At 43.8% G+C, this 23,743-nt stretch overlaps 1 protein-coding gene across 3 annotated transcripts in view; it reads right to left on the bottom strand.

Annotated features, from left to right (window-relative positions):
- Window positions 1-694: 694 nt before the first annotated feature.
- TADA2A (transcriptional adaptor 2A) overlaps window positions 695-23,743 on the bottom strand; it is a 34,543-nt gene continuing 11,494 nt past the window's right edge. For all 3 annotated transcript variants that reach the window (XM_066635304.1, XM_066635305.1, XM_066635307.1), the window contains 7 exons: window positions 21,155-21,198; window positions 20,053-20,163; window positions 16,752-16,823; window positions 11,631-11,763; window positions 10,498-10,541; window positions 7,298-7,371; window positions 695-1,105 (listed from right to left, as the gene is read on the bottom strand). In XM_066635304.1, the coding sequence (XP_066491401.1) occupies window positions 920-1,105; window positions 7,298-7,371; window positions 10,498-10,541; window positions 11,631-11,763; window positions 16,752-16,823; window positions 20,053-20,163; window positions 21,155-21,198 (664 nt within the window). In that variant the 3' untranslated portion in view covers window positions 695-919. The remainder of the gene's footprint in view (window positions 1,106-7,297; window positions 7,372-10,497; window positions 10,542-11,630; window positions 11,764-16,751; window positions 16,824-20,052; window positions 20,164-21,154; window positions 21,199-23,743) is intronic.

Genomic DNA, 23,743 nt, shown 5'->3' with positions numbered 1-23,743 from the left:
TGACTTTAGCAGCTGCAACTCAGAAATCTGTGGTAGATGTCACAGTATACTCAGAAACAGACATGTGTGAGGTGCTCCACAGGGGGGTGGCACTTCTGAAGCCTGCAAGGCTTCATCACCCTCCCCTCTTAGCTACATACTGCTGTTATTCTGTATTCATTCATAACTCAGTCTCCTTGCTACCACCATGCCCTCTTCAATAGTACCCTAAACTCTGGACTTGATATTCACATTTCTGCAAAATATTGCATACAAATGGAGCCACTTTGTACAAAAGCCTATTTGCATACATATTCTTGCTGCGGGTAATTTTGCACACCAAATCTGAATTCCTGATGCAAAATTTAGACACTTTGAAAATAGATGATGAATAACCCTATTATCTTCCAAAAATCTTTCTAAATTGACATTCTCTCCTCTCACCCATTCTGAATGGTGTAATTTTAGAAGAGTGTAATTTTGAACATGTGATGTAGTTTTTCGCTCCTTGTGCACATGCTGAGCCTCTTGAAACAAACAAGTTTTAATGCAAGAGCAGGAGAGCTGGCAAGAGAGTGGTGTCTTTCTGTTGCTTCTCCCACACAGAGCCTGAGCATAAAATGTGTTCAAGTACAGTCCTGTACTTACACCATTAGCAGCACAGAATCAAAAGTTCTCCACGATTCCCTCTTTTATAGGCACGAGACAGGTGTGATAAATGAATCGTATTTTAATAATAGCTTATACATCCCATAGCTGTTTCCAATAGTTCATAGGCACACAATGCTGACAAACATTGAACTGTAGAGTTAGAAAACAGTATAAGAAGCCAATCTTCATAGAAAGCTGTTTGCTGTTCCATGACAAGGCTTTTTAAAAAAGATTCAGGATCCAATTTGACGATCCTCTGTAAGGTGTCACGAAGGCTGCAGTTTCTTGCTTAGACTTTGGTGATGTAGCCTTCTCGGATAAGAAAGTCATAGATTTTTCTGGTTTTGTTCACGTCTATCTTGATAAGGGCTCGTGCCTGGGCAAGCCTCAGCCCTCCTTGCTTGTTGCACTCGTTGACTAAAGCCGCTTTATACTCCAAGTAGGCTCCAGGGACCAATCGGACTACTTGACAGAGCTAGGAGAGAAAGTAAAAGATCATTCATACACCCAGCATCCTGTGCAACATTCTTCTCCCCTGCCACCACAGCTCTGGCTGCATTTACTCATCTGATTCCATGGCTTATTAGTGGAAATATTTCAAGATCTTGCAAATTAAATGCAAAAGGCCGATTTATTCCAGAAGCTAATATTGTTGCAGAACAAGGGGAGAGGAGCTTGCACCAGGAGGATATCAACTTCCCAATGTCATTCACCTATTTACAAATGGGAAGGAGAACCTTCAATGAAGCAATGGGAATTCCCTGTAATGAAGGTGTGCTCTCCCTGCATCTTGCTCTGGAACACAAGTTAGATGACTGGGTATAATTTGTGTGTGCACGTTTGATTTGGAAGGGAGAAGAGAAGCTGGCTGCTTAATAAAGCTAGGAAACATAACCAACCAGGGAGATGGAGATGGACTAGTAATGACTGATTCAGCCTGATGGATAGATGCCAATAAGGACAGCTGTCCCTTAATCCCCTACAGTCAGAACCAACGCCGCTCCTTTTATATCTTTTCACAAAACTGGCACTTGGCTCTGTCCAGTAAAAAAGAGCAGGAGCAGAATGCATAGTGAGGCTATGCAGACAGGGCTCTTGCATACTGGAAGTTTGTTCCAAGGCAAACCCCCCCCCAGCTTTTGCTGGAGACAAAAATAGAGCGTTCGAAAAGGCCTTATGTTCCATTTAGTGAGGCAGTAACGGCACCAGCTGCTCCCAAAATCTAGACTTCCTTTGAAGTTCCCAGTGCTATACTGACCCCATTGGAGATACCAGCTGCCTATTTTTTTTTCTTTTAATAAGGAAATGCTCTGACAGAACCCTCAGCAGGAACAAAACAGCAATGACAGAAAGGCTAAGGGAAACAGAGCTTCTCTTTGCCATTAAGAGTCTTCACCTGTAATACTGCAAGGTGCCAAACTGCCAATTTAGTCCTAAACTGGTGAGCTGTTTTGTTGGGCTGGGTGACCTGAAAGAGGCTGCTCCTCTATTACTGCATCAGAGGGGGACAGTCCCAAAGAACCTCAGTGTATCAAATGGGCACTGGAGGGACACTTAAGATTTTAGAAACATGAAGAAGTTGCTGCTTGCTTCTTCTCTATGAAATCCAGATAATTTTCTCTCACAACAATACTTCCCTTTCCCAAATGCTCCTTCCTTGCATTAGAACCTCACATACATAAGCTTGCATTCATGTATGAGTAGCCAGTCTTTCCAGATGTCCTTCTGATAACTGATGCATGAAGGAATTTTATGGGTGAGGCTAATGGCATTGGTCTTTCCCACAAGCATGTCACCCAACAATATGAACTGGACAACAGTTCCAGGCAAACCCAGGAGCATGGTGAGAACAGAGGAGGTTTTATAATGGCAATGACAGGAAACATTAAAAACAGGTACTGGGACCAATCCTCCCTCGTGATGGACAGGTTGCTAACCATTGGTGTGGAGAGCTGTAGGCCTGGTGGTGAACTGGCCCTTATACTCAGTATTTGTTGCGTTATTCAGTGTTAGCAACATCTGTTGTGGCCTTTAGGGGAGGATGGAGGTTTCTACAATTTGTCCAGTTCAGGGGAGGAGCACAGGGCCTAGACACCAACAGGGACAACCTCCATGATTGGAGACTGTGTTGCGGTTGATACATGAGCCATCTAGGTGCTTCCCATCTGAAGACCAGTGATAGTGGCATGCTATTCTAAGTGTGCCAAGGTGTTCGCTTCTGAAAATGTGAAATTTTCACATGGAGTTTAAACTGATCCCTGGGGGAAAGCTGACAGGAGTCGAGGGGCATCCAGTTCGGGACTCCTCATCCTATGGGATGAGGATGGGGAGGTTAGAGAACAACAAGACAAAGGCAGAGTAGGAGAAGAAATAGGGAATGGTAGCATGATGGGATGTGATAGATGGTTTGGCACAATGAGAGGATGTGGAGACAAATGCCCCATCCTGGGGCATTCCATGTACAAATACTTTTATGCAAATGCCCGAAGTCTCCGAGCAAAGATGGGAGAACTGGAGTGTCTTGTGACAAGGGAAAACACTGACATAGTGGGCATAACAGAAACCTGGTGGAATGCAGAGAATCTGTGGGATGCCGCAATCTCGGGCTATAAACTCTACAGGAGGGACAGGGAGGGGCGTGTTTGAGGTGGGGTGGCCGTTTATGTTAAGGAAGGGCTAGAATCCAGCAAAGTAGAGATTGAAGGTGGGTCCGACCCCACCGTAGAATCTCTGTGGGTTAAATTACCAGGCCTGAGGAGCGATGCAATACTGGGGGCGTACTATCGTCCTCCAGACCAGAAATCGGAAGGGGACTTTGAAATGAGGAAACAGATCAGGGAGGTGACAAGGAGGGACAGGGTTGTAATCATGGGGGACTTTAATTATCCTCATATTGACTGGATCAATTTGTGTTCTGGTCACAAAAAGGAGACCGGATTCCTTGACATGCTAAATGACTGCCTTAGATCAGCTAGTCATGGAGCCCACCAGAGGATAGGTGACTCTGGATGTAATATTGTGCGGTACTCAGGACCTGGTTACAGATGTCAGTGTTACGGAGCCATTGGGGAACAGTGATCATGCTGCAATCCGTTTTGACATGCACGCTGGCGGAAGAATACCGGGCAAATCTCTCACAAAAACCCTTGACTTCCGACGGGCGGACTTCCCTGACATGAGGAGGCTGGTTAGAAGGAGGTTGAAAGGGAAGGTAAAAAGAGTCCAATCTCTCCAGAGTGCATGCAGGCTGCTTAAAACAATAGTAATAGAGGCCCAGCAGAGGTGTATACCACAAAGAAAGAAGGGCTCCACTAAATCCAGGAAGGTGCCCGCATGACTAACCAGCCAAGTTAGAGAGGCTGTAAAGGGCAAGGAAGCTTCCTTCCGTAAATGGAAGTCTTTCCCTAATGAGGAGAATAAAAAGGAACATAAACTGTGGCAAAAGAAATGTAAGAAGGTGATACGGGAGGCCAAGCGAGACTATGAGGAACGCATGGCCAGCAACATTAAGAGGAATAATAAAAACTTCTTCAAATATGTTAGAAGCAGGAAACCCACCAGAGAAGCGGTTGGCCCTCTGGATGGTGAGGGAGGGAAAGGGGAGATAAAAGGAGACTTAGAGATGGCAGAAAAATTAAATGAGTTCTTTGCATCTGTCTTCACGGCAGAAGACCTCGGGCAGATACCGCTGCCCGAACGGCCCCTCTTGACCAAGGAATTAAGTCAGATAGAGGTTAAAAGAGAAGATGTTTCAGACCTCATTGATAAATTAAAGATCAATAAATCATCGGGCCCTGATGGCATCCACCCAAGAGTTATTAAGGAATTGAAGAATGAAGTTGCTGATCTCTTGACTAAAATATGCAACTTGTCCCTCAAAACGGCCACGGTGCCAGAAGATTGGAGGATAGCAAATGTCACACCGATTTTTAAAAAGGGAAAGAGGGGGGACCCAGGAAACTATAGGTCGGTCAGCCTAACATCTATACTGGGTAAGATGGTGGAATGCCTCATCAAAGATAGAATCTCAAAACACATAGACGAACAGGCCTTGCTGAGGGAGAATCAGCATGGCTTCTGTAAGGGTAAGTCTTGCCTCACGAACCTTATAGAATTTTTGAAAAGGTCAACAGGTATGTGGATGTGGGAGAACCCATAGACATTATATATCTGGACTTTCAGAAGGCGTTTGACACAGTCCCTCACCAAAGCCTACTAAAAAAACTCCACAGTCAAGGAATTAGAGGACAGGTCTTCTCATGGATTGAGAACTGGTTGAAGACCACGAAACAGAGAGTGGGTGTCAATGGGCAATTTTCACAATGGAGAGAGGTGAAAAGTGGTGTGCCCCAAGGATCTGTCCTGGGACCGGTGCTTTTCAACCTCTTCATAAATGACCTGGAGACAGGGTTGAGCAGTGAGGTGGCAAAGTTTGCAGACGACACCAAACTTTTCCAAGTGGTGAAGACCAGAAGTGATTGTGAGGAGCTCCAGAAGGATCTCTCCAGACTGGCACGATGGGCAGCAAACTGGCAGATGCGCTTCAACATCAGTAAGTGTAAGATCATGCACATTGGGGCAAAAATCAAAACTTCACATATAGACTGATGGGTTCTGAGCTGTCTGTGACAGATCAGGAGAGAGATCTTGGGGTGGTGGTGAACAGGTCGATGAAAGTGTTGACCCAATGTGTGGCGGCAGTGAAGAAGGCCAATTCTAGGCTTGGGATCATTAGAAAAGGTATTGAGAACAAAACAGCTAATATTACGTATAATGCCGTTGTACAAATCGATGGTAAGGCCACACCTGGAGTACTGTGTCCAGTTCTGGTCGCCACATCTCAAAAAGGACATAGTGGAAATGGAAAAGGTGCAAAAGAGAGCGACTAAGATGATTACTGGGCTGGGGCACCTTCCTTATGAGGAAAGGCTACGGTGTTTGGGCCTCTTTAGCCTAGAAAAGAGACGCCTGAGGGGGGACATTATTGAGACATACAAAATTATGCAGGGGATGGACAGAGTGAATAGAGAGATGCTCTTTACACTCTCACATAACACCAGAACCAGGGGACATCCACTCAAATTGAGTGTTGGGAGAGTTAGAACAGACAAAAGAAAATATTTCTTTACTCAGCGTTTGGTTGGTCTGTGGAACTCCTTGCCACAGGATGTGGTGATGGCATCTGGCCTGGACGTCATTAAAAGGGGATTGTACAAGTTTCTGGAGGAAAAATCCATTATGGGTTACAAGCCATGATGTGTATGTGCAACCTCCTGATTTTAGAAATGGGCTATATCAGAATGCCAGATGCAAGGGAGGGCACCAGGATGAGGTCTCTTATTACCTGGTGTGCTCCCTGGGGCATTTGGTGGGCTGCTGTGAGATACAGAAAGCTGGACTAGATGGGCCTATGGCCTGATCCAGTGGGGCTGTTCTCATGTTCTTATGAGTTGTTGCTCAAATGTGGAAAAACCAAAAAAAGGGTGAACATGTTTCTAATGAAAGCAGCTTTGGAGAAATTAGTAAGACAGAAGGCTTTTCTGCAGACCTGACTTCCGAAAGACATTTTGCCTTCTTTGTAGGGGGATCACTGTACTAGCTACCAACCCAGGGTGTTTGTGGTGCCCCTTGTGAGGAGTGCCTTGATCCCAAATAGTTCGCAGGCTGCCTGAGCTTCTTGCTTTGAAGGAGGTGTCATCAGTGGAACAGAAACAGGTGACTGGAAACCACTGCAGCAAGAGTGAGGGCCAACCCCTACAGCAGAGGTTCTCAAACTTTGAGGGAGGTTTACTCCCTCAGAAAGTTCTTGCAGGAGAGGGGCTGGAGCAGTGACACAATCCTCAGGATTGCATCGCTAACGGGGGTGCTTTGCACTCACCTTATGTAGGCAGGGCTGCAGCAGGAGGCTGCAGCAGGAGGTGCGGGGAGCGCTGCGCAGCCATGCACAGCGCTCCCCGAGGCTTGGAATGTTCACTAAAAGCGGGCCCAAAGCACCTCCTGCAAAACGGAAGTACTTTGCACCCGCTTTTAGTGAGCGTTCCAATTCTCGGGGAGCGCTGCGCAGGGCTCCCTGCACCTCCTGCAGCCCTGCCTTCTTGAAGTAAGTGCAAAGCACTCCCCCTCAGCGACGTGATTGGGGGATCACGTCACTGCCTCCCTCCCCTTCCCCTGCTGCTTAAAGGGATGGGGGAAGCGTTACACAAACTGGTGGATCACGACCCACCAGTTTGAGAACCACTGCCCTAGAGCAGAAGCTAACATTTTATATACTTCGGCAAACTACTATTCAGAGAATAAAGATTAAAACAAAGGTAAAAGTCTAAATGTTCTGAGGGACAAAAGGACATGCTTTTCACAGTACTGCTTCAGTAACTCAGAAAGGAACAGAGGGAGTGGAGGTTCTCTCCACCTTCAAGGCATTTGGGGTTTTCCCCACTCGAGAGCTTAAACAATGTTCTGGAAGCCTCTGAGGTTCGCTCTGCACATGCGCAAAGCCCCACTACATGCAACTCACAGACCACCAAGATCTTGAGAGGTAGGCCCCTGAGAATCACAATTAACCAGTTGCATTATGGCCATTTGGCTGGGCTCAGCGCATCCTACCCATACAATGCATAAAATTGTGAATCAGCTTGTCTTTTCTAGTCATGCTTCATTCCTCCTTTACCTCTTTCTCCTTCTCATTGAGCTTTTCTGTGCCTGGGAGTCCAGTAAGATTCAGTGGAGGAGCACTTCTCCTACCTGTGAGGGGAGATGATAAAAGCAACATCATACCTACAAGGACCTATTCCTTGTAAATGCAGCTGTAAGAAAAAATATTAAGACTCCTTCATTTTTATGGCAAGGGAAACATGAAACTGAGTGGTATGGATCAAGCTGACATGGAATGGATTTGAGCTAAAATATGTCACATACTAAAATTAAGGATGTGTGTGTCCTATAGCAATTGCATCCATGTTTTGGCATATAATGTTTTGGGAGCCTAAAGTTCAGCACAAGTCTCCATGCTTTGTATGCAGAAGGTCTCAGGCCCAATCCCAGTATCTCTGTTGACAAAAGAACTACAGTAAGCAGTACAAGGCTGGATGGACTGATGTTCTAACATATTATAATTTGCTGCATGATTCTAGACATGCTTATGCAGAAGGGAATTCCCAGCTGTTCAGTAGGCCTTACTCCCAGGTAAGTGTGCACTGGAGTGTTGCGCACATCTTTGGAGAGCCACAATACAGTATACTGTAGCTCAATACCAGTTGCAGGAGAGAGACATCAGGAGAAGACTATTATCTTCATCCCAAGAGACAACTGGTGGGAAACTGTGAGAGCCATGGTGGGAAATGGCATACTGGACTAGATTGGCCTTTGACCTAATACAGCAGGGCTCTTCTGATGTTCTTCACATGGGAGGGGCTGGAATGCTTGTGATTGACTAAGGGCCTGCTATAGTTATCCAAATCATGACCCGAGAGAGGACTCTCACAGCATTGGGGGAAATAAATGCAGCAAGGGATTCAGCATTTAATTTTTTTTTGGATGTGCAGTGTCTATATTTTTGTTTTTTACTGTAACCTGTTCAGCCTTTGGGATTGTGCAGGATAAAAACTGAAATCTATGCATGTATTCCACAGTAACCCCTCTCTGAACTCTATGGTACTCAAGAACAGTTACCAAGAAATAAGGATGATTGTGCTCCATTGTACTTAATTCTTGGCAAACATTATTGCTATTATTTAAGTAATTTATATCCCATATATACCACCTTTCCCCCTGAATAATCAGAGCTCTTAAGGTGGTGTACAATAGAGTCAAAAGCATTATAAGAACAAAATACAAAGGACAATAACTATAAAAAGTCAATGAAAACATTAAAGCACAGAATATTTATAAAAGTTATAAAACACTGCAGCAACCCCAAAACAACTGTAACCCAATTAATGGCCCATTCTATCCAATTTTCCAGATGTAGCCATGCCAATGGGGTGTGCACTGCATCATGTGGTGGGGAAGCAGTCACTGAGGCCTCCTCAAGGTATAGAGTTGCACATTTCAGTTGCACTGGTGTTGGAAAGTTGGATAGGATTGGGCCCTAAGAAGGGAAAGCCAAGTGAGAAAAAATAGTGTTCAGCCTTTGCTGAAAATACGCCTGGAGCTGTAGCCTGGAAAAAATATATATATATTTTATATATATAACTCACTGCTTCAGCAGGAGTTGGAATCCAATACACCCAGCTATGAACGCAACGTGCTAGACCACACTCACCTGCAAACTGGAGTAATTTTGTGTGACTGAAATATGTCAATTAGGCTTCTTGCTGGTTGTTAGCACTGAAGCTGGTAGTGCTAAGCGGGTTACACACCACAGAGCTGAAATGCTGCTGCTTTACTCACACTGAGTTTTATTAAGGCCGAGAGGTGTAATCACTGAAAATATGCAACTGAATAATGGCTAAGAATCCTATTAGACAACAACGTACCAAGAGAAAAATGTCATATTATTTTTACAGCACCCTTGTTCAGCAGCTTCCCTTTCACTTTCACCTTGAGGACCTATGAGCAGTATTAACTACTAATGAATTTTAATACATTCCTCAGTTCAGCTCCACTGCTGTCAAATACTACGTTTGGACCACTGGTTTTGGAAAGACAGCCAAGGGGCACTTCGCATAAAGGTGCATGCAGATTATTTTACGTCTACCATTAAAATGGTAAGGCATGCATGTAATAATCATGTATGCAGTATCATACAGACACATACATCGGGGAACTAGGTTATAACTCCCTGCCCCAAATGTCTAGCAGCAAATACTTGTTCGCAGGTGTCATGAAACTGTTGTTTCATGTAGGTCTTTACTTTCCTTCCATTGGTGTTAGAGTAGTTGGGATTCCTCAGGTGAAAAGGATCCAGGTGAGAAGGGTTGGGCCTATTAGTGCAGAGAATAAAACCCTGTAGAGAAGGGAACTTTGTTGCCTCCTTGGTGGATGGGATCTGGAGGAGAATTAGCTTCATCTGGGTACTGTAAATCAAACCACTTTTTACTAGTCAGAAAAAAAAGGGTTAGACTGCGTTAGGGTTTTAATCTTTTTTTTGCAGTTGTTTTTCTTGGCCAGTTCATAAAAAGGTTTGAGGGGTGGGGGAGCCCAGGAGGTTTAGGAGTTTCCTTTTTTGTAGTGCTTTAGTTAACTGCATATTGGATTTATAGTAAAAAAAATTTTATTTGTTAATTGGATCCTAACAAACCCTGTGTTCCATGTTCCCTTTTGTTTGGGTCTTATTGAGAGCCCTGAGATTATTATTCCCTTCTTTTAGAGTGTAAAAGAGAGGAACCAATGTGAACCCCGACAGCAGGTATATGACATAGCCCTTCCAGAACCATGTTTGAAGTTGGGGGGGTGGAACTCATTTTCAAGTCAGACTGGTTAGTAATCCTGGGAGAGGGACAAAGAAAGAGGGGTGTGTATGGGTGTGTAAGCCACTCTCTCCCAGCCTAAGTCTTCCCCATCTGCAATACAGGGATAAACATACTCATTTACCTTACAGGGTTAGTGTAACATTACATGTGAAACATTTTTCAAACTCAGAAAAGTGCTACATAAATGTTTATTATTAGTGGAATGGGATCAGACTGATGGCTTTCAAGTGCCTTTCTAGGGAAGAGAGTGTGGTTTATAGAACTCAACAAGTGTTCTGAGGACTCAGAACAAGGTTTTGGTGTAAAGCACCAAGTTCTTCAGTCTAATATTGGGAAAGAGGGTTAATGTATTTACTGTTGGAGTTTGACTTGATGTTCTCATTCCTAAGAGCTTCAAATGGGTGGTAAATAAAAGGATAGTAGGTATAAACACAGCTAGAGTGTGAAAGATATTTACCTGAATTCGACATAACCGGCATTGTTGGGCTCAAGCCAGAATCACTGAAAATGAAATTAAAATAAATAAATAAAAGTACAGATTAACCTCCTATGGCACAAGAATGGGTTGCAAAAACTGACCCCCTCCCAACATTCTGAGTTGTTTCACACAATGAATTTCTTGCAATGTGTGTTTATGCTGTGATTTTATTGAACTATAGGAAATAGCACAGAAGGTGGTTGCAGAATTCAGCTGTCATTAGAAGCAAAAAACAAGTTTCTGGCCCTCATGGCCAGACTTAAAAGTACATAGGAAATGGATACTGAAATACCAGAAGCTAGAAAGATGGTGGATAAGATTTTTCCATGATTGGGGGGAGGGAGTGGGAGGCTTCAGTGTCCTAGCTCTTTTAGCAAAAGTAGAATTATACAAAATTAGCGGGGAAATGTTAACATGCCCCATTTGCATAACTTGTGCATATTGCAGAATCCAGCTCTTCTTGGTGCAAAATCTGGATTGTACTGGATTCCATGCTTAAGACATGCAGGCCTGGTGTTAAAACTCATGTTGTGATCTTCCAGAATGATCACTCACACCTGGGACAGGAAACAAGGAGCATCTGTTTGCCCGATTATGACCTTGTGGGATGTTTTGGCCTGAAGGCCATAATGCAACATGGAAATTGTATGGAGGACTAGCATGAAGGCCCAGGCAAGGTGCACGGCTGCCTGTGCTCATTCCCTGTGTAATTGGCTGCTGCGTGTCTATGGTGTTCTTCTGTGCATGCCCACACACACACACAGAGTATCTGAGAATGCTGCCTTTGAGACAGCACCATTTTGTGTGCAAAGTAAGTGAAAACTGTTGGAGGTACAGACTATGAGTAGTGGACAGGGAGCAGGCAGAGGGCCAGACTGGATCTGGCCCCTGCTGCTTACTTTGCTCACCTCTGCTTAGTAGCTAACACTGCCCTATTACTCAGATATTTCTTAGCAAATGCTTTAAGAAAAGCGAATTTAATCACTATTTTTTCAGTATAGTGACACTATTTCCTCCCCAGAAAAAAAAGTCTGGTTATTCTTGGCACATAGATCACCTGTTTCCCATGAAACAAAACAAAAGATTGTCCAACAATCTTATGGTGGACATACATATCTGCTTGGCGGTTAAGCCACTGCTGGCAGGCACTGCTGTCCTGGATGTATTGGAGGACTTCAGAAAGCATGGTGCGCTTCAGATACTCTTCCTCACGGGTCTTCTTGAGACGATCATACATTCTCGCACCTGTGGCCAAAAAGTACATGTTAGGATAGCCTAATGATAGTTTAGGTAGTCTTTTGTGTAGATTTTGTCAAATGCTCTCATTGTGATCTTCCCAATGTCATAAAGACACAGTTGAATCTTTTCAAAAGCAACTACTGTTTATGTATGTTATTAAATGTCAAATCTGATGATATTTGCTGCTATGCTGGAAGTTGTACAAGCAGGAAGTGTCAGAAATTGTTTTGCAATCAATGTCAAAGCTGAGTGAATGCCGTCCTATATTCAGGTAAAGCATATGCACATTCAACAGGTATAAATGTCAAGCAGGTTTACGACATGAAGATTTCTGACATTTCCTGCTGGATTTAAGATTTCCTTAAGATTTACATTTCCTTAAGATTTCCTTAAGATTTCCATTAGATTTACATTTCCTTAAGATTTACTATATAAAATGATTTTTTACTGTTAATACCACAGGTGGAGTCAAAAGATGATAGCAATATATGCACAACATAACACTAGTGTAATGTTTTTCCATGTGCCACACTGACTAAACCTCTGGTAATGGTACCATTTTTCTAATTCTAGGAGTGGAAAATACCCAGAATCAATGCAGGCCTAGTTATCACAAACAGTAGACAAAGAGTCAGCCTAGGACTGGACTCTACTATATTAAGAGTAGAGGTGGAAGCTAAGAACATAAGAACAGCCCCACTGGATCAGGCCATAGGCCCATCTAGTCCAGCTTCCTGTATCTCACAGCGGCCCACCAAATGCCCCAGGGAGCACACCAGATAACAAGAGACCTCATCCTGGTGCCCTCCCCTACATCTGGCATTCTGACTTAACCCATTCCTAAAATCAGGAGGTTGCGCATACACATCATGGCTTGTACCCCATAATGGATTTTTCCTCCAGAAACTCGTCCAATCCCCTTTTAAAGGCATCTAGGCTAGACGCCAGCACCACATCATGTGGCAAGGAGTTCCACAGACCGACCACACGCTGAGTAAAGAAATATTTTCTTTTGTCTGTCCTAACTCTCCCAACACTCAATTTTAGTGGATGTCCCCTGGTTCTGGTATTATGTGAGAGTGTAAAGAGCATCTCCCTATCCACTCTGTCCATCCCCTGCATAATTTTGTATGTCTCAATCATGTCCCCCCTCAAGCGTCTTTTCTAGGCTGAAGAGGCCCAAATGCCGTAGCCTTTCCTCATAAGGAAGGTGCCCCAGCCCCGTAATCATCTTAGTCGCTCTCTTTTGCACCTTTTCCATTTCCACTATGTCTTTTTTGAGATGCGGCGACCAGAACTGGACACAATACTCGAGGTGTGGCCTTACCATAGATTTGTACAACGGCATTATAATACTAGCCGTTTTGTTCTCAATACCCTTCCTAATGATCCCAAGCATAGAATTGGCCTTCTTCACTGCCGCCGCACACTGGGTCGACACTTTCATCGACCTGTCCACCACCACCCCAAGATCTCTCTCCTGATCTGTCACAGACAGCTCAGAACCCATCAGCCTATATCTAAAGTTTGGATTTTTTGCCCCAATGTGCATGACTTTACACTTACTGACATTGAAGCGCATCTGCCATTTTGCTGCCCATTCTGCCAGTCTGGAGAGATCCTTCTGGAGCTCCTCACAATCACTTCTGGTCTTTACCACTCGGAAAAGTTTGGTGTCATCTGCAAACTTAGCCACTTCACTGCTCAACCCTGTCTCCAGGTCATTTATGAAGAGGTTGAAAAGCACCGGTCCCAGGACAGATCCTTGGGGCACACCGCTTTTCACCTCTCTCCATTGTGAAAATTGCCCATTGACACCCACTCTCTGCTTCCTGGCCTCCAACCAGTTCTCAATCCACGAGAGGACCTGTCCTCTAATTCCCTGACTGTGGAGTTTTTTCAGTAGCCTTTGGTGAGGGACTTTGTCGAACGCCTTCTGAAAGTCCAGATATATAATGTCCACGGGTTCTCCCCCATCCACATGCCTGTTGACCTTTTCAAAGAATTCTATAAGGTTCGTGAGGCAAGACTTACCCTTACAGAAGCCATGCTGACTCTCCCTCAGCAAGGCCTGTTCGTCTATGTGTTTTGAGATCCTATCTTTGATGAGGCATTCCACCATCTTACCCGGTATGGATGTTAGGCTGACCGGCCTATAGTTTCCCGGGTCCCCCCTCTTTCCCTTTTTAAAAATAGGCGTGACATTTGCTATCCTCCAATCTTCTGGCACCGTGGCCGTTTTGAGAGACAAGTTGCATACCTTAGTCAAGAGATCTGCAACTTCATTCTTCAATTCCTTAATAACCCTTGGGTGGATGCCATCAGGGCCCAGTGACTTACTGATCTTTAATTTATCAATGAGGTCTGAAACATCTTCTCTTTTAACCTCTATCTGACTTAACTCCTCGGTTAGGAGGGGCTGTTCGGGCAGCGGTATCTGCCCAAGGTCTTCTGCCGTGAAGACAGATGCAAAGAACTCATTTAATTTCTCTGCCATCTCTAAGTCTCCTTTTATCTCCCCTTTCCCTCCCTCACCATCCAGAGGGCCAACCGCTTCTCTGGCGGGTTTCCTGCTTCTAACATATTTGAAGAAGCTTTTATTATTCCCCTGAATGTTGCTGGCCATGCGTTCCTCATAGTCTCGCTTGGCCTCCCATATCACCTTCTTACATTTCTTTTGCCACAGTTTATGTTCCTTTTTATTCTCCTCATTAGGGAAAGACTTCCATTTACGGAAGGAAGCTTCCTTGCCCTTCACAGCCTCTCTAACTTGGCTGGTTAGCCATGCGGGCACCCTCCTGGATTTAGTGGAACCCTTCTTTCTTTGCGGTATACACCTCTGCTGGGCCTCTATTACTGTTGTTTTAAGCAGCCTCCATGCACTCTGGAGAGATTGGACTCTTTCTAGCTAACAGGGTCTAGCTAACAGGATAGAATTTGATTGTGGTGAGGAGAGGTGTGTGAAGATTCCTATATATAGAAAATTAGGCTAGAACCCTTCATCCTGAAATCTCTGTGCGCAGGGAAGTTTTCGTACAATGTCATCTTCTATGCTACCTCCCTGTTCGAAGGCACTTTTGAATGCTGGTTGTTCCACAGCAGTGGAGGACTTTGCATCCTGCTTGGAAGATTCCCAGAGGCATCTAGCTGGCTACTGAGGGAAGCAGGATGCTGGACTAAGTGGGCCTTGATCTGATCCAACAGGGCTCTTCTAACATATGTTCTTGTATGGAGGAGTGTTCCAGAATGCGAGCATTCTGGTCTCATTCTGAAGCCATCAGTTCAGAAATGGGCTTACACTATTATGCCAAACAGGCTTACTCCATTGTGCCTGTGTGAGAACTAAGCCTAAGGGCTCTTTGTGAATTACCCTTTTTGTTGTACACTTCAAATTATTTGCAATTGCAACAAAAGTCTGTCACAGACACTTGCACCATACAAGTATACTTGTCAGCCAGCCTGCCTTGGTGGCTCTCCCAGCATACAATAGGTTGCAAACCTAGATTTGGTATAGTATAATCTGGGGCTCTTTCATACCAGTAACATCCACACACTATTTCTCTTTGGAATTGTGAATGATGCTAACGAGCAACTCTGATCTGATTGATAAAATCAATTTCCTGGGATGCAAGATGAAAGAGAAGAGTCCTTAATCATGCCAGTGCCAGTAGGTTTCTGACTTGCTTTCAACTCCAAGTTCCAATTCAGCCCATGTAGACAAATTGGAGATTGAAGTGAGTTCAGGTGTTGTCAGGTGGTAAAGTGCTCTAGCACACCTCTCTTTTCCCCCCATACTTTCTCTTCTGCTCCATTCCTTCTTTTTTGAATCCAAGAAGAGGCAACATAAAGAGCAGCATGGGTGGCTAGTGTGCTGCTGGACTGGGGTGGTGGTGGTCTTGGGCTGGTCCTGGTTGTCACAGGTTAATTAGTCAACAGGTTCATGCTTGGGGCCATGAATATCTTAAGGTTAGGAAATGCCTTAAGGTTAAGGTCCTTTGAGAGGGCCAGGTCCTGCTGCTCTTGTCAGCAAAGCCCCAATGAATTAGGTGGGTCTAGCGAAAGGGCAAGATTGTTTTTCAGGAAGGAGTTGGAGACTCTGATGACAAGGGATGTAATCAGTATACCGTATGCCTCATATGAAAGACACTCATTAGGTTCATGAATCAGCCAACCAATACCTTTGAACTAGTCAGCACTGTAGAATTTCTACATATGGAGGTGACAAATTACTGTAAACACTTAAGAACATAAGAACAGCCCCACTGGATCAGGCCATAGGCCCATCTAGTCCAGCTTCCCGTATCTCACTGCAGCCCACCAAATGCCCCAGGGAGCACACCAGATAACAAGAGACCTGCATCCTGGTGCCCTCCCTTGCATCTGGCATTCTGACATAACCCATTTCTAAAATCAGGAGGTTGCGCATACACATCATGGCTTGTACCCCGTAATGGATTTTTCCTCCAGAAACTTGTCCAATCCCCTTTTAAAGACGTCCAGGCCAGATGCCATCACCACATCCTGTGGCAAGGAGTTCCACAGACCAACCAAACGCTGAGTAAAGAAATATTTTCTTTTGTCTGTTCTAACTCTCCCAACATTCAATTTTAGTGGATGTCCCCTTCTGACCACACAAAGGGAACAGATTTTTGGAATGCTCCTTTTCTAAGCCACATACTAAACTGGCCTAGCAGGGAGGCCAGTTCTTTCTTTCTGATCAGCTAGTTTTTTTCTCCTTCCAGGCAGTAATGGTTCAGGGGGCTTTCTGTTAAAAAAGCAGGCTGAGCATCAAAAACGGTATGCCTTACCTACATCTTGAAGTGATACTGCCAATTCTTTTGCATCAGGAATTAGTACATGCTGCAGAATTAGATGACAGACCAGTTGTCTGCCACCAAACAAACACATTTCAAATGGAAAATGATCTCTTAGTAATATATCCTGTGTGTAAATGCTGCAGCACAGGCTTGTTAATGCATCCAGTAGGTACTTACTGCAGAAATTAGTGATGCCTGCTGCCCTGTATTCCTGTAATCGGTTGATTTCCCTTCGCAGCTCAAATTCCACTGGATTTCCATTAAGAGTGAAATTAAAAGGGAAAGTAGATATTAAGCACTGGATCTTGTTAAGGTCTCTTATCCACATGGAAAAAAACATGATTTATTTCAGCCAAGATAGTTTAAACTGGATCACTGAATTGCCCAAGAGAGCAAGGTTGAACAGGGAGTTTGCACTGGGCTGAGTAGGGATTTGAACCCACACCACTCTGATCATATAAAGTTGCCTATCCCGAGTCAGACCATTGGTGTTTTTAACTCACTGTTGTCTGCACTGACAGACGGCTGCTCTCTGGCAGGGTTTCAAATGGGAATCTTTCTCAAGCATATTTGTAGAGGCCAGGGATAGCACCTGGGACCTTCTGCATGCAGAGTATGTGTACTGAACTATGATTCCTTCCCCAAAGGTACAAATGTTAGATTGAATCTTTAGGCCAACATTGTACCCACTACACCATATTGCTCCTTTGCTCACAACATACTTTCTGGAGCAGAATCTGGATACCTCAGTGTATTTGTTACTTTAAAAGCACATCAAGTTTCAAGCTGCTTTCAAACTGGGGAGGGGGGGAGAGCTGGCTCACTCTAATGTGTTTCGGTGCCTGTTGGTGTAGTTCTAAAACAGACACAAGGACATTTAGATCACAATCCTCAGAAGTAAGTCCCATTGTCTTCAATGCGGCTCACTCTCAGGAAAGTGTGCATAGGACTGCAGCCTTACGGCACAATCCTAACGGCCTGTAGTGCTGGCACAGGCCTTCCCATGGGCACCAGAGCAGGTAAGAGCCGCTCCAAACTGGGCAGGGGGAGGGCAGAGGATTAACAGATCCGGTCTCGGGAGGGGGGCAGGACTGGCACACACCAAATCCTATCCCCCATCCTGGACCTGAAAACCTGACACTAGGCAACTGAGACATGATTAGATCTGAACTGCCCCACTGAGCAGGCTGGGGCTTTACTCGGGGTAAGGGAATGAACATCCCCATACCTCGAGGACACCTCCAGCCTGCTCAATTTGCACTTAGGATGCAGCAATACAGGTTAGGATTGGGCTCTTAGTGCCTCTGACTTACTCCTGAGCAAGCCTAAGGGACAGAGTGGATTCTAATTATAACTGTATCTACAGGTTGTGCCTTGTTATCCACTGGGGTTCAGTTTAGGAACACCCAGTGGATAAAAAAAAAAATCAATGGATACCAAGTCAGTGGAAAAATAGCTTTAAAGACCCCATTTCCAGGTTTCTTGCTCCTCCATTGTCATGCCAGAATAAATTTGTATAGATGCTATACTGCATTCAGCCACTAAATGGTGAATAATGAAATCTAGTAGAATGAAATTATAATTATTTAACAGCATAAAAGTGGGAAATTGGATTTTGGTGTTTTTTCCCTTGATACAAGACATTTAAAAGTGGACCTCAGTGTCAGTGATGAATCAAATCAGTGGATACTAAGGTCCCACCTGCATATTGTACCTCATCTTTCCCTTCCAAAGCTAATAGCAGCTGGAGGGGTTAATTATATTGGGAAAACAGCAAAGGGGGAGAGGTTTTATGCCCCCTTGCCAGTACTGCAATCCTCACGCAAATGCTTCTTTCCCCCACTTTTAAGCACAGAAAGACATCCATTATTGGACCTGCTATTTCATACCTAGTTTGCCCCTAAGAGGGCGGAGTTGTAAGGTAGGAAGTTTTCATTCCTAAATTAACAAGTGGCCTTAGGTAAGCCACTGTCTCAGTCTCACCATCCCCACCAGGGGATTAGCAGATTAATTAGCAGAAAAATGCTCTATGGGCTAGAAGTGGCCCTGATCCCCACCTGTAAAATGGGATAATGCTGAACTATCTTAGAGCATTCTTTGACTGAGATTGAGTGTTCAAGCTGTGGGGGAGAATGACATTTTTTTCGAAGGCACAACTATCATGCACACTTAGTCACACTTAAGGATACTTGAGCTAAATAAAACCTTCCTGGCAACATGAATTAGAAGATACTGGAAAAATTAGGTCCAAATTAGATTGCAACTACACAACAATTGCTGCTCCCAGACCAAGAAGAAATAAGAGGAAGTTTGAGGGAATAATAATTTGATCTACCTGTGTTGGATTGTGGATATGTCAATTAAAGACAGTTAATTATGCAAAGTACACAGATGATTAGATGATGAAACAGTGAAGCACCTTCAAAGACAAAGCCACTTAAGGCATGCTGTGGAGTCTATAAATCATGACTCAACACTTAACCACAACCCCATAAAGCCAGTGATGCTCTCACCATTAAAACTCAGCTACCAGTCTGTTTTGGGGTAGATGTTCTAATACTAAAATGACTCTTTGGAGGACTAGAAAAACTGGTTAAGGATGAGGAATACATGGCACCTTCCTTCTTAGCAGTTACCCCTGCTAACTGGTTAGGAGGCACTTTTTCAAGTGGGTGCTCCTCTTTTATTTAATAGGGGGAGAGTAACTGGCCCACCTCACCCCAGCAGTGTCTTTTCTAGTGGCTGTCTGCTGGTGTTGCATCTTTTTTGATTGTGAGCCCGTTTGGGACATTAACTAATAAGCCATTAGTTATTTGATTTTTTTCTGTAAACCACTTTGTGAACTTTTTGTTGTAAAGTGGTATATAAATACTGTTGTTATTGTTATTATTATTTCTGTCTCAACAGAAAAGCAATATTGCATGCTCAGGACATTTATCTGCAAAAGCAAACACACAGTATTTGCAAGGGTAGAATTGTCCAAATTATTTTGCATAATAGTTTGGATCTAAGCACTGCTCTGCACCATTGCATCATTTAAAGCAGGGGTCTCCAAACTTTTTTGGCCAGAGGGCCGCATGAATTATCTGGTGCAGTACTGAGGGCCGGGGGAAAATTTTAAATATAAAATTTAAATAAATAAGAGATGGAACAGATGAATGAATAAATGAGTGGGCTCATTCACTCAGCCTCTCCAGCCCTCAGAACACCCTCCAGATGCAATCAGAGCATAGCTCTGGTCATGTTCAGCTGAGTGGGCCAGAGGCTTTCAGGGGACAAGAGGCTCGCTACAGGCCGCATATGGACCCTGGGCTGGGGTTTGGAGACCCCTGATTTAAAGGAACAGCGGCCTGACTCAACAGAGTTCACTGCACTTCTATTCCCACTGAAAACAGAAACCTGCAAGCTTGGATCTGGTCCAGCTTCACTGCAAAGGGATCAATTCCACAAGAGACCATTAAAAGAGGAAGATGCCTACATGCGTGGCTTTCTATGAATTTGTCATGCTCCATTGGTCCAAGTATCCTTGCAAAGCGTCTCATGGCTTCATAAAGATCTTGAACCTCCTTTGGATATCTTCTTTCTAGAACTGCAAGAGAGATGCAGACACAGAAAAATAAGATCTTAGTAAGGGAAACAAATTCAGTGTCAAGATGATTACTTAGGATACTGCTTGCTGTCAGATGAGGCTTTGCACAGTGTGAAACTCAGATGAAAGAGGTAATGTTTGTGTATTTAATACTAGCAGAATTTTTCTGGATAACAATGCTCAAGAATACATTCTCTTTGCGGGGTTTCTCCAAGGTTCTGCATCACAAGAAACGTTTAAAACGAAATTGTTGCATAAACAGGGCAGGTAGGAAGGTTGATACATGACATAACCCAAGTGGGGTCTAATAGAAAGTCATAACATGTGACCAAGCTATTGGTCAGTACAGCCATTGAAATAAACTTTATGGCATCACTTTGTGGGTGTTTATATAACAACATACACCTCAATTGCAGCAATGTAGTGCCTACACTGCTAGTATAAAATGTGCTGTGATGGTGTGTGCATACAGGTATTCTACCTTCTAAGTCAGAGGTTCTCGAACTGGAGTGTCACGGCACCCCAGCATGAGGAGTTCCATCTTTGCCCATTTAAGGGGCGGGGAAAGGGAATGCAGTGACGTGATCTCCAGGATTGTGCCTGCCATGGATGACAGGAGCTTCATTTAGCACCAGCAGCAGCCCCCAGGGGTGTGGGGAGACCCCCAGAAGCCTTTGCAGGGCTCCCCAAGCTTTGGAAAATGTAAAATTAAGGATTGCGACCCACTTCCACTTTGGTGATGGAAAACCAGAAGTGGGTCACAATCTTTATCTTTAGATTTTCTGAGGCTTGGGGAGCCCTGCAAAGGCTTCTGCAGGTCTTCTGCGGCATAGCTGTATCGGCAAGGGGGGGGGGAATAGGATTCAGTTGTCAATTTTTTTTAGTTTGCCCCAGAGATAGCAAATGGTACAGAGGTGCATTAAATATGAATCAAGTAGCACCTTTCAAGACCAGCTAGATAGCATGACAATTACGATTGTTCAGTACTCACTCTGAAACTTTCTGAGATGGATGAGTCCATGATCTCTTATAATTCTGTAATGAAACAGTGCATCCTAAATTAGGAATGCTAATTTAGTGCATCTAACTATAAACAAGGGCCTAGCAGTGGAAAAACCTACCTACAAAAGTTACAAGATCTCCTTATATATTTTCATACAAAATTTCCAAGAAAGGTTAGACATGCACCTGTTAGGATGTGTTAGAGATAGAATAGCTAGGCGTGTGTCAGCCTTCCATTTTACGATGGACCGCATATACAACAGTGGTCAAAGCACAACAAATTGCCTTTTAATGAGGCAATTGGGTCTCCTATAGCCTGTAGCAGAGTGTCTGTTTATATAACAAAGGCATTAGACTGGGATGAATGTTCGCTCAACAAGCTAATCGCATAACAACGGGGATCAGAGAAGGTATCCCAGTCATTAAGTGATGCACGCATGTACAAGAAAATGAGGAAAAAGAATCCTGAGATGGTTGAACGGTTTGTACCACTTCAGACCACAGATGGAGGATGTCGTTTTAAAATTCTCCCTTTTAATAAAAACCATACCTTCCTGAAATTAAAAAAACTAAATGGGGGTAAAGGTTTTAGCTCAGCCCTTTTCCTGTTATGCCAGTTTTCTACAGCAAGAGGGTTTTTTTTTCATATGAGGGAACATTAGAAAACATTGCCACTTCAGACTAGAAGTGAGTGATCCCATTCATTTTATTCTCTTGCATATGTAGACCAGGCCTCAAGCTGAATAACTCCATGGGATACTTCCTGAAGACGAAAAAGACTGGTACAGTTGAAAGTGTATTTGTTATGGGTGTTAACCAATGGCAAGCTCTTAGTTAGCCATTTCCTGCATCATGTACGGCAAGTAACATTGTCTTTCTCAAACCCTAATCACTGCAGAGATGCAGCCACCACAGCACTAAGTCTACACAGGGCAGCATTATGATGTACACATTTTTCTTTCTTCTTCCTCCCCAAAGTTGAAATGTAAGAAAAGGCCCAGAAGGGTTGTTCAAGCAAATAGACAACAGTGTAGTGACCAAGCCTATTTTTTTAATTAACAAAATGTTTAATTAACAATACATTTGCTGCTTATTATCCTCTACTTCTAGTGTTTATTTTTATGGAGATTACAAGAAACACTTCCCTTGATCTTAGCCAATAATATATCATTCCAACTGACATACAAGTAGAAAAGTGGCCTTAGAAATAGTTTTGGGTATGGAACACTAACAGGATAGTGGAGGTATTTACACAACTGCAGCCTTCTATAAATAGAACAGAAGTGATGGCTCAGAAACGCATAAACATTGTTCACAGCATAACCGAGGACACTAACATTACTCATACTTGTTCTCCTTTAGCAGGAGGTACAAACAATGGTGTTCCTGGACGGGGGGGGGGGGCACAAAATGCCAAGTGTTTTCAGGCTCCTGAACCCCTATATAAAGTGGCCCTTTCCCCTTGCCTTCAGAGCCATTTGCAGCTGTGAAAACAACACAAAGGCTTTGCTCTGGTGGCCACAATTGGCTCTGAAGGCAAGGGGAAGGGGTACTTTACACAGGTGTTCAGGTTTGAAAAAGCCCCTGTGTTTCCCCCCCACCCCGAACACCACTGAGTACAAATTCATTACTATCCTTTTTTAAAATAAGTTCCAGGGCACAGTCCTGCTTTGAAAACAGGTTTTGAAAAAAAAAAAATTCACAGGCCAAGGTCTGGTAATTCTTGTCTCAATTTAGACCATGTGGGAACCACACAGAATCTTTCTTTGGGAGACTGGCATTTGGAAAGACAGGAACAATAGTGACTAAATAGCCTTTTGTTATGTCCTTCTGCGTTGCACAACGTAAGACACGTTAACATTTGGGAACAAGGAACAAGAATCCTCGTGCTGCTTTTAATAACCCATCTCCAAATTAGTCAACTGCAGTGGACCTTTTAATTGGGAGGAGGGGGAAACAGCACAGGAGTCTTTCCATAAAAGTGGCAGTACTGATTTTGGCAATGCAGGAAAAGTCGGGGGGGAAAAATAGGATATGTTAATTATTTTTAGTAACGCACCCAGTTTTGAATAACACATCTGAAAAGGTATTGGGACACATGAATTTGCAGAGTTATCAAATAATTCTACAGAGCGCCAGGTTATTGGGTGAACAAATGACAAGGAATGTTAATTAGCAGCAGCATGTCGTTAATTGGGCATACTGTGAGTTTAAGTTCATTGTAGTGAAGTTCACAATGTGAATTATCTGTGGGCTGCAATAACTGGAAGATGGAATTAAGTACTCTGACATCTCTTCCAGGATATACACATGTACAGCTAGACAGTGAACAGGTTGTCACTTTACCAGTCACAAAGCCTTATGGCTTTGGGGATGAAGCTTCCATTTCCTGGCTGAGGGGAGGGGTGCAAAGTGTACTGCCTGATGGCAAGTTCTCATATGTTGATTATTGGGGGGAATGAAGGAGGGGACTTGGCAAAACTAAAAAAAAAATACTTTGAGTTTCCTTGTAGATATCCAGTAATTGTCAATCTTTCTCCCTTAATGGAACTCCTTCCACACCAGCTTATTTCCTCAG

This window comes from Tiliqua scincoides, chromosome 8 (assembly GCF_035046505.1).
Source record: "Tiliqua scincoides isolate rTilSci1 chromosome 8, rTilSci1.hap2, whole genome shotgun sequence".
Lineage (NCBI taxonomy): Eukaryota > Metazoa > Chordata > Lepidosauria > Squamata > Scincidae > Tiliqua > Tiliqua scincoides.
The sequence above is the reverse complement of the archived record's forward strand: the minus strand, read 5'-3'. Positions and strand labels throughout refer to the sequence as shown.